Genomic DNA, 10,970 nt, shown 5'->3' with positions numbered 1-10,970 from the left:
TTTGGACCATACATATGCTCCTTTAGCCTTAATCAAGAACACCTCATCTAGTTGATTTTGTAAAGATTGTAAGCATTCTGACTCTTCTGCAGTCATACAAGGCTTACCACATAATAAATGTATTTGTTCGATTAGATTTTTCTGTTTACTTATGCGTAGGGCAGACACTTTCTTTCCCGTTTCTATAGCTAGTTGTTTGACACTATATTTAAACCATTCCCATTTACTGACATTAGTCATCATCATATTGTTAATTTCTAATTGAATTTTTTAAACTTGTGTACAGAAATCTTTGTTTTGTAATAAACTATTGTTAAATTTCCATAAGTTTTCAGATCTTTGTTGTTTACGTAGAGATAATGAAAGACTTATCAGACAATGGTCAGTAAGTGGGGTTGATTGGGTTTCACATTTAGTAACATATGGTGATACTGTTTGAGAGACAAGCCAATAATCTAGTCTTGAACATACGTTCTTATTTGTTGGACTAAACCAAGTGTATTTCTTCATATTTGGGTTCGTCATCCTCCAATAATCCATCATATTAGTTGTTGTACAAAAGTCACAAATGATGCTATCATGTTCTGGTTGTTTCCCTCTCTGTGGTTGCCTGTCAAGCCATGAGTTCGGTGCCAGGTTAAAATCGCCTCCAGTTATTACCTGGGTAGAACCATATGTATTACTCCAATTTGCAATTAATTTACTTAAGTTTAACATCATGTTTCTATTTAGAGACCTGTTATTGTATCCATACACGTTGATAAGAATGATTTTCTGTTCACAGACTTCTATCAACACCATGATCTAGGGATGCACCGATACCGATACTGGTATCGGGTATCGGGGCCGATACTGTAAAATGTGTGTGTACTCATACTCGTAAAAGTTAACCGATACCATGAACCGATACCAACTTATTTCATTAATCAGAGGGTGGATTGTCATTTCTGTTGTAGTTTTTTATATTGGCCACTAGGGGGACATCCCGCGCTAAACAGGCACAGGGTTAGGCGAGTGAGACTGGCAGCTCCAGATAATAAAAAAAAAGAGAAACTGGAGGCTGCTGTAGCTAGGCTAAACAAAATGTCAGCAGTGTGGACCGGAACAGCCAACTTTAACTCAGGTTTTGGAAAAGCGATGAAAAATGTCAAGAGAAAATCCACGGGCAGTTAAAATAACAGAGGCTCTGACTCATTTTATCGCTCTGGATGACCGGCCAATGCCGGTCGTGGAAAACATAGGATTGCACCGTCTTCTCAGCATACTCGAGCTGCGATATGAAATTCCCAACCGCCCAGACATCAGGGAGATAATGGTGCCAAAACTTTCTGAAGAGGTAAAGACAAGCAGTGTGTGCGATGTCAGTCCTTGGTTTAACGGCACAGTGGACTGATGATCCACGGGCAGATGAGGAGTTCATCAATGCCAAATACTTTCGTTATTTTGTTTGTTTGTTTACAATATGGACTCTGCAACAATTTAAAAGTTTATTTTATTCTCAAACCTAATTTGTATTTATTTTATTCCAAACAGAAGTGTTTATTTATTATTCTGAAAGCTCGAGACAGTGCCAATAGTTCAGTGATATTTTGTTAAATTACAATGTGGAGACTCTGCAATAATTTAACAGAAGTGCTTATTTTCACTTGAAATTTTTTTGTGGTCATTTTTATTAAGATTGTATTTTTTATCAGCAGAGAATAAAATAAAACCTGTCTTCCAATTCATTGCATTTGTGTGTGTGTGTGTGTGTGTGTGTGTGGTAGAAGTATCGGTTTTTGTACTCAGTATCGGCAAGTACTCAGATCCAAGTATCGGTATCGTATCGGTTTGAAAAAAGTGGTATCGTTGCATCCCTACCATGATCCAATGTCCCATTCCATCGCTTTTATGATCAATAACCTTCCCCGCAAATTTGTTAAATAAAACCATCACTCCTGCTGAGTGAGTAGCACCATGTGAATAAAGAATACTTTCTCCCCGTTGATGTTTCCAAAACATTTCCTCTTCCTTACTAGAAGGTGTTTCTTGTAAAAACAGAACGTTTGCCTTAATTTCTTTCTTTCTTTTTTTTTTTTTTTTTTTTTTTAAACTTTATTTAACAAACAATGAGTATACAACATACGAACAGATGAAGTATACAAAACAACAGAACATGAACACAAAAAGCCAGGGGTAAAAGAAAAAGGTAACAATTATAAGAATACACGCAAAAATTCACATACATATATTGTTTTGAGAGCCTTTTTGTTGGTGGAGTCTGATATTGATTGTATGTACATTTCCACATCCTTAAAAAAATGACAGAAATATGGTGTTTTGTTAGTAAACTTACATTTATGGATAAAAAATTTAGCTAAAAGTATTAACAAATTTATCATAAAAAAACATTTATCATACTTCTTGGGGAACTTAAAGAAACAGAATAAAACATTTTCCCATCGTAAAGAAAACTCCCTTAAAATATGGACAATAACAAACCTGCTAAATTCCTTCCAGAATCTCTGTGTAAAAGAACAGTACCAAAAAAGATGTGTCACAGTTTCTGGATGATCCCCACAGAATGTACAATTAGTATTTATGTCCCTTTTAAATTTTACCATGTAGTGACTGGCTGGATAACATTTATGTAGAATTTTAAATGAGACTTCTTTCACCTTATTTACAATCAAATATTTATGGGGGATCATCCAGACTGTCTTCCACTTGATATCTGGAACATATCGGTTCCAATAAGATATTATATATGGGAGAGAGACGATATCTTCTTGGAATAAACTACGTATTCTCTTATTGCTGTTACCAAGTTCCTGTGAAAAGCAGATTTTTCCTATTGGTGACTCAGCTTGATCAGGGAGAGTGACTGAGGTAGATATTGAGCTGTCAGTGTTTTTATATAACATTAAAGTCCCTGAGGGTATGGCACCAAGCACCATTGAGAATTCCTGAACACTGATTGGAAAATTATATAGTGCAATAAAGTCGTTGTAAGTAAGTAGTTGTCCCTCTTTATTAACCAGCTGAGCCACCAATAGGATCCCATTTTGGACCCAAGTTTCCAGGAAAAATGATTTATTTTTATATAAAATATCTCTGTTGTTCCAGATAAGGTATTTGTGAGGTGAGAAGTTGTGTTTATAAATGAGGGTCCACGCGAAGAGGACCTGCTTATGGAAGGATGAAAGCTTTACAGGAAGTTTCTCAACATTGTAATTACAATTTAAAATAAAATTAAAGCCACCAAAACGAGAGAAAATATGATCTGGTATAAAGTTCCAGATAGAGGTAGGGTTTTTAAGAAAATGTTTAGCCCAATTAATTTTGAAAGTGTTATTTAAAGTAGAAAAGTCTAAGACGTTAAGCCCACCTGATTCGAATTTCTTTCTTTCTCCTTGATTATGGTCGCCACGCAGATACTTCCGGGTCACAGTTAGAATCCTTCCTCAGCAAAATGCACCCATAGTGCATTGCGTTTGATCGTCATCACAACAGGAAGTGTGGAATATGGCAATAACAGCTTCATAAGTCATTGTGTACAGTCTGACCAATGGAAGACACCAGATAACAACACAACCGCATTAGAAAGATACCGACCCCACGACCAAGGCTTTCCCCCGAGTTTTAACCCCGTGGACCGTCCATCTATGATGGAACGGGCGATGGAGCAGCTCAACGTGCAGCTCAGTCGATTGACCCGGTCTCTTCGCCGGGCCAGGACCGTGGAACTCCCGGAAGGTAGCGATGCAGCATGACCGAGCATTCATTTATTAGATAACGGACTAAAGTGATCTCCCCACCAGTTATTACGTGTGTGTTGATCGGTGCAGGCACCAATGCTGCTTAGAAAACGTAGTTACCCTTTGTAAAGAGTCAAAATGACACAAAATTCAGGTTTTTATTTCAGTTTTATTTATATCGCGCAATTTCAAAACAGCAGTTCTCTCAACGCGCTTTATGTCGTGTGGCCAAGATTTCACACTGAATCCGCAGCAATCAGATGAAACAGGAGGAGACCTCCAGCACAGGCAGGTGTAGGGAGGGCAGCCAGCGGCTGTGGCCTTTTGAGAGGAAGGGAGGGAGAGGACAGAGCGCCCACAGACAGCAAATAGGACCAAACACAAAGTAGAAGCATCAGGTAAAGTACAGGCAGGTTAATGACACGCAAAGGAGAGAGGTAATTACATCAGGACTGAAAAGAAAATACTCGGGGCATAAAGTGCCTCGAATTGAGAGTTGTTGTGGTTCTGCACCATATAAGTCAAACTGAAATGAAAAAATAAACAAACCCCCAGATGAACAGCTGTTTGTCACATGAGTGAGAGGGTGAATGCAGGCTGGCATCAACTACTGTCTCTCCAAGGTAACAGGTGCTTTGTCCCACGCAGAGCTGTGCTGTTCATGATTGGTTTGGCAGGCGACTCGGTAAAACACATGTAGTGAAACAAAAGATTTTGAGGGGAAATAAACGACAATTTGCTGATGACCTCGCTCTGAACTTTATTTAAGTAAACCTTTTTTATTGTTCATGATGGGATATCACTCACCTTTTCTAGCTTTAACGTGAGCAATGACAGCTGACGTGTCGAGGCTAAACGACGATGAAAACGATGTCGTCATGTGCTCAACTCCTCTGGGACATGTTGGACTGTGTTAGACACAAGTGAATGTTTTTGGAAGGATTGTTTTATCCCTGCAGTGGTGTTCCCCTGGTATGTTACACGTCATATTAAAACGAAAGCTTTTGAACTAAATGAGAAAACAAATAAACAGTCTCAGTACAGTAATGTCACATAAAAAGGTAAACACGCAATCTAAACTAAGACATCAAATAAAATTCCTTTTACCCAATTTTCCAGTAGGAAACAATTGATTTTTGTTATCAAGTAATTCAAATTGATGAATGGTTGCTATTAAATTGTAATGTCTTTGTCAGTTGTTAGCTTTCGCTGATATTTTCTGCATTATTTTCCCTCCCCACAGACAACGAGACAGCGGTGTACACACTCATGCCGATGGTCATGGCGGACCAGCACAGGTACTGTACTCATCACTCATTCATTCACTTTTATTTATGTGCTCATTTTGGCTCACTGTGCTTTAGATGGAAACGTATATTATGGTATGTCTGCTTACTTTAGGCAGTAGAAAAATATACTTGCCACTGCACATCTAATCTACGGCTGCAGAAGGATTGACATGTTTTACATGTTCACTCGTCCCTCAGATCAGTGTCAGAGTTGCTGCTCAACTCCAAGTTTGATGTGAATTATGCTTTTGGACGAGTGAAGAGGAGTCTGCTACACATCGCAGCCAAGTAAGAGAGACTTTACAGCTGTCATCAAATCACAAATGTAACTGACATTCAATTTGTAGTTACTTACTTTGCTGAATATTTTCAAAAAGTTCTTTAAAGTAGTCCTTTTTAAACGATTTCTGTTTCAAAATAAACTCTAAACTGTGGAATAAGTTGTGCTGTAAGTCCTGTTAATGTGATGCTAGAAACCTGTCCAGCTTGCTGTCACTGGTTCAGTCTCTGGTGAACATTTAGTGAAATCAAAACGTAACATCAAGGCTGTTGGATCGCTTTTTGTTCCAAAATCAGTAAAATAAGTAGTTCCCACTTTACGTCTGCACATTTCCTAGTAATGGTGCTTGCTCAGTGAAATACAGTGCATTTATATTGTATATATTTGTATATATTTGTATATATTTGTCATGTGGCTCGGCTCTGAAAACAGCTGTCCAAACAACTTTGTCCCCCTTCTTAAATCACGAGTCGTCCTGAGTGAAAAAGATCTAAAAAAGTAACGGCGTACCACAATCACAAGTTTGTCAAACTGATGACAAACAGTCTCTCATTCAGTGTACGTGCAGAGAGTTGCCTCGTCTGTTGTTCTGCACTAAATACGCTGTTTTCTCTGCACAGCTGTGGCTCATTGGAGTGTCTGGTCCTGCTGCTAAAGAGAGGAGCCAATCCAAACTATCAGGACATCTCAGGCTGCACCCCTCTGCATCTCGCTGCCAGGAATGGGTGTGTTGCTGTATTTAATCTGTTTATATGTTCATTTCTGATATGTTGTCTTGTTATATTTACTGCAATACACCTTTGTTCATGTCAGGGTGTCTCAGTACTGGATTTTTAGCTCATTTAGTTAATGTGTTACAGGACACTTTGTTTCTCATGCTGTTCGCTGAGGTGGAGCTTCATGAAAGACTTCGAATTGCAATCTTCTCAGTGCTACCAACCATCAATCTGCTGTTTTCTATTATAGATAAGCTGACTATCTAATGTTAAAATAAATCATGACGTTTCTTTTTGTGTTTTACAAAGTTCAGGTGTTGACATTATAGAGTTACAGTTCAGTATTAATGAGAACTGAGCTGAAAAAAATCAGACCAAAGACTGTCAATAACAGGAGCCTACTTTGGAACAGGCTGTTAAAAGGTCTGGTAAATGCACCTTTCTGCTTCCCGGAGCACTCAAACAACTTTATAAAAGTAAGGATGTTGTGGATTAGTCCTGTAATGTCTTAATGCAGCGGTCTCCAACCTTTTTGGCGCCACGGACCGGTTTATGCCCGACAATATTTTCACGGACCGGCCTTTAAGGTGTTGCGGATAAATACAATAAAATAAAACTAGTACCGGTACCGAAAAAAAAGAAAATTTATTCATAACACACGTGAAAAGACCCAGGAAAACCGAGTAAACGATAAAAACGATAACAAAATAACGCTGAAAACCAATAAAAACCCTGAATACCATTTGGTACCAAGCCTCAACTCTTGCGGCCCGGTACCAAATGACTCACGGACCGGTACCGGTCCGAGGCCCGGGGGTTGGGGACCACTATTTTAATGCATGCTCGATCATCCAGGTTAGGAAATCCCAAAAAGGTGATTCTAGTCATCTGGATGTTTTCAGTAGAGGTGGGAATCACCATACATCCCACGATACGATATTATTGCAATTTTTTAAAAATATTTTGCGATATTCAGATTCTGTACATAAAGGTAAACTTTATCAATATTCATTTTCTCTAATATCAAAGTCTCACACTCAGTCTTTCTCTCATTTCAGTTTGATTGTTGACAAACTGAACGGTTTGTATTACAGTCTAGTCCAACTTAACTGAATCAACCATCTGGTACAATTATAGCTATTCTGAACTATGCAGTTTATGAAAACTATGCAGCCCCTTCAGCAACTGAAGAATTTGAAAGTAAATTAAAACAAAATATAATTTTACATTAAATAAAAAAGTTTTAAACTTAATTAAAATAAAACATGTCTTAAATTAAAATAAGTAAACTGTCATGTTTATTGCTGCCAAAAACAAGTTAAACACATTTGGACAGTGAAGGAATGTCAGGATTCTTGCTCAGAAAAAGGATCAACATGCTCTGAAGTCAGAGCACAAAAACCTTTTTGTAACAAAATATCGATTTCTGCTGTCCCTGTATCCATACATTATTAGCAAACAAAATATCACCATGCTACACAGTATCCATTTTTTCCCCACCCCTAGTTTTCAGTGTGAGAAACGTTTTGTTTCTTATCCAAGTGACGTCTTCAGTCTGAATTAACTTTTTGGGATTGGTGCTGTAAGGACTGTTTATGAAATGCTGAGTGGAACTGAAGAAACTGGATGAATCACTTTCTTTTAAGTGCCTTTTTCATGAGCCTTTATCTTTATGCATATTTACTTCCAGTCGATGGACCTTAAGATGGCAAAATCTGAGTCATGGGGTTTAAATCTGTAAAACAGAAAGGCTGATGAAAGACCAATCACAAATCTGTGGTTAAGTCATGTATGAAAGCGTTTCAAGCATAAATCAGCAATTTATCAATATTTCATACCAGAATCTATTTGTACTTTAGAAACAGTCCCTCTGATCATGCATGTGAGCGAATGTTAACCTGGCTTCTCAATTTAAACACAAGTCTTTAAAATAAATCCTACTACTACTAATATTGTTACTAATATTGTTATTATTGTTGTTAACATTTGTAACAATATAAATTTTTATTTTTACCTTTTAGTCTAATTACACTTTTATAAAACAAGCCACAAAAGATTCAACATTATAATAAAAGAAAAAATTAATGTAAAGAAACCAAAACGCTAAATGGAACAGTGCAGGCTAACTGTGTTTAACCGTAGGTTGATTATTCTCTCACTGATGAACCTGCAGCATAAAAGAAGCCAGAAGTGCACAGGAGGAACTGACGGTGCAGATGGTCGATCACAATAGTTGGGGCCACGTCAACCCGACATGTAGTTACATTTCTCGGGTGTTGCAGTTCGGGTAACATCGAAGCTCAGGATGTAGGGTTTCCTGTTACAATGTTACAATGTCGATTACTGGCAGAAATCTAAATGAAGCCTTAGAGGTGCAGGGTTCACTCTTACAACTTTCTCTGCTTCACCTGGAGCAAAATGTGTTTCCTCATATAAAGAAATGGAGGGACATGTTCTTATATAGTGCTTTTCTGCTCTATCAGAACACTTTATACAGCTTGCCTATTTCATCCATGTCAATACTTTTTTTCTATGCAAGTGCTTTCTAATCTATTCCTACTCCAATGGATGCATCTGAGAGCAACTCGGGGTTAGTATCTTGCCCAAGGATATATTACATGTAGACTGGAGCAGGGATTGAACCACCAACCCTCCAATTATTAGATGACCTGCTAGATCTCCTGAGCTACAGCCACCCCTAATGTGCAGATTGTACAAGGCTCTTGGCCCCAAAAGATTCTGATTTATTAACATATGCATGGTAATGTGCAAATTAATTTTTGCACGGGGTAAGAACATTTCCTTGTAAATGAGGCCCAGTGACACTAAACCATTTCCTATACTGTTCCCTCAGACAGAAGAAGTGTATGGGGAAACTGTTGGAATATAATGCTGACGTCAATATCTGTAACAATGAAGGCCTGACTGCTGTGAGTTGACTAGAATCCTCTTGTTAAATCATAAATGATTGATGTTTCATGAACTCCTGTAGTTGAGATAGTGACACTGTAACCTCTAATGTAGATCCACTGGTTAGCAGTAAATGGGCGAACAGAGCTCCTGCACGATCTGGTCCAGCATGTGTCCAATGTGGATGTTGAAGACGCCATGGGCCAGACAGCCCTACATGTAGCCTGTCAAAACGGACACAAAACAGTAAGCAAATTAGAAGCAACCTTTTTAATTAAGTATATAAACTGCTTGTTAGTGCACAGGGATCAAAACTTGGCAGCACATGTCAGCTTTAGCAGCCTCTTAGTAATCACATTACTTGCTCCAGGTGTGTGCGTGATTGTCTGCATCTTCGTTCATTTGTTCAGTATATTGTCTTTGGTTCAACAAGATCTTGAATAATCAGGCCCCATCTTACCTTAAAGTCCTCACAGTGCTGTATCACTCCAGCAGACCACAGACTGCTCGTTTACTTGTGGTTCCTGGGAATTAGCTCCCAGTTAGGATTCGGGAGACAGACATGTCTAGTTTTATGATTAGGCTTAAAACATTTCTTTTTGACATAAACATATAGATCCTCACTCACCATTTGGACTGTCTATGTACTTACACACCACTCTGCATTTAATTAAATTACTTACTATTTAATCTCTCTCCCCTCACCCCCAACTGAGTGCCCCTGCCTGTTTCTGCTGGAGGTTTCTTATTGTTAAAAGGGTGTTTTTTCCTTCCCACCCGGACCATGTGCTTGCTCATAGAGGTTTGATAGAATTGGGGTTTTCTCTGTATTATTGTAAGGTCTTTGTCTTACAATATAAAGCACCTTGAGGCAACTGTTGCTGTGATCTGGTGCTATATAAATAAAATCGAATCTAATTTAACTACAGTACAATTGTGAAGCCTTCAGTATGAGCTACCATGGATGTCATGCGGAAATACTCGAGTATTCTATGGAAAAGAGACGTGAGCAGTGATTAGTGTACGGACACCGTGAGAGGAGGATGTGGGTTATGTGAGAGAGTTGAAGAGCTTACGTGTCACAAGTTTGTTCACAGGCTCTGACAGGGGTGTGAGGAGCTGGTGGGTGAGGCGAGATGAGTGCGGGTTGGTGGCGGCGCAGGTTGACGGGGGAATGGATATCCAGAGGGAGACGAGGTCCGAGAGGTGAACTGGTGGCTGAGGAAGCGAGGCAAGCTGGAGGACAGAAGACAGGCCAGAAAAGATCTTCATAAACACTTTTCTGGTCGTAGAATCTGAGTCTCAGTACAACGAACATGTACCACTTGTGGGTGACACCAGGCGTGACCCGCGCTGCTCCTTAAATTGCCCCGGCTGATGACGCCTAATGCTCTACAGGTGTGCTGGGGAGTCCCGAGGGAGCCCTGGCCGCCTGCTCTGAAAAAAGGAAATGACAGCCCAACAATAACTCACGCCGTCCCAAGTCCTAAAAGTACCCCCCTCAAGGAGTGGACCCTCATGGACGAGGGCAACCTCAACCAAACGGAAACTGGGTTAATGATGCGCTGGATAATAAAAGGGTCTAGAAAGGGTGGAGCCAGCTTCTTAGACATGCATTTAAGAGGAATGTTTGTTGATGATAACCAAACCTGTTGGCCAACGGTGTAGTGAAGAGTTGGGGTCCTTCTCCAATCCACGAGGCGCGGGTTCTGTACTGCAAAGCCGGAGCAGCACCACTCTGTTCCTGCACAGATGGGGCTGTGATCTCCGTTTCCTGAGAAGGAAGTAGCGGTGGGTGGTAACCGAGACTGATTTCAAAAGGGGGAAAAACCAGTAGCTGAAGAGTTCAAATCAAAAAATCAAAATTTATTTATAAGCACATTTAAAAATAACACAGGTTGAGCCAAAATGCTGTACACAGTAGAGATAAAATAGTAAACATACATAGTAATTACTATAGAAGACTCGTCATAATTGAAAGCTAGAGAGTACAAATGTGTTTTCAACCAGGTTTTAAAAATGTCGAGTGTTGGTGAAG

The 10,970-nt window shown here is 39.3% G+C and overlaps 1 protein-coding gene across 1 annotated transcript in view; it reads left to right on the top strand.

Moving 5' to 3' along the window:
• The first annotated feature begins 3,474 nt into the window (after positions 1–3,474).
• Positions 3,475–10,970, top strand: part of hace1 (HECT domain and ankyrin repeat containing E3 ubiquitin protein ligase 1) — a 42,154-nt gene continuing 34,658 nt past the window's right edge. Inside the window, exons 1-6 of the mRNA XM_087837145.1 lie at positions 3,475–3,735; positions 4,981–5,035; positions 5,225–5,314; positions 5,927–6,031; positions 8,877–8,952; positions 9,047–9,178. Coding sequence (XP_087693271.1) covers positions 3,645–3,735; positions 4,981–5,035; positions 5,225–5,314; positions 5,927–6,031; positions 8,877–8,952; positions 9,047–9,178 — 549 coding nt within the window. The 5' untranslated portion in view covers positions 3,475–3,644. The remainder of the gene's footprint in view (positions 3,736–4,980; positions 5,036–5,224; positions 5,315–5,926; positions 6,032–8,876; positions 8,953–9,046; positions 9,179–10,970) is intronic.

The sequence above is a fragment of the Neolamprologus brichardi genome, unplaced genomic scaffold (genome assembly GCF_056152115.1).
Source record: "Neolamprologus brichardi isolate AB-2024 unplaced genomic scaffold, ASM5615211v1 NODE_ptg000008l+_length_2720982_cov_1, whole genome shotgun sequence".
NCBI classification, from domain to species: domain Eukaryota; kingdom Metazoa; phylum Chordata; class Actinopteri; order Cichliformes; family Cichlidae; genus Neolamprologus; species Neolamprologus brichardi.
Note: the sequence above shows the minus strand (reverse complement) of the source record. Positions and strands in the feature narration are given on the sequence as shown.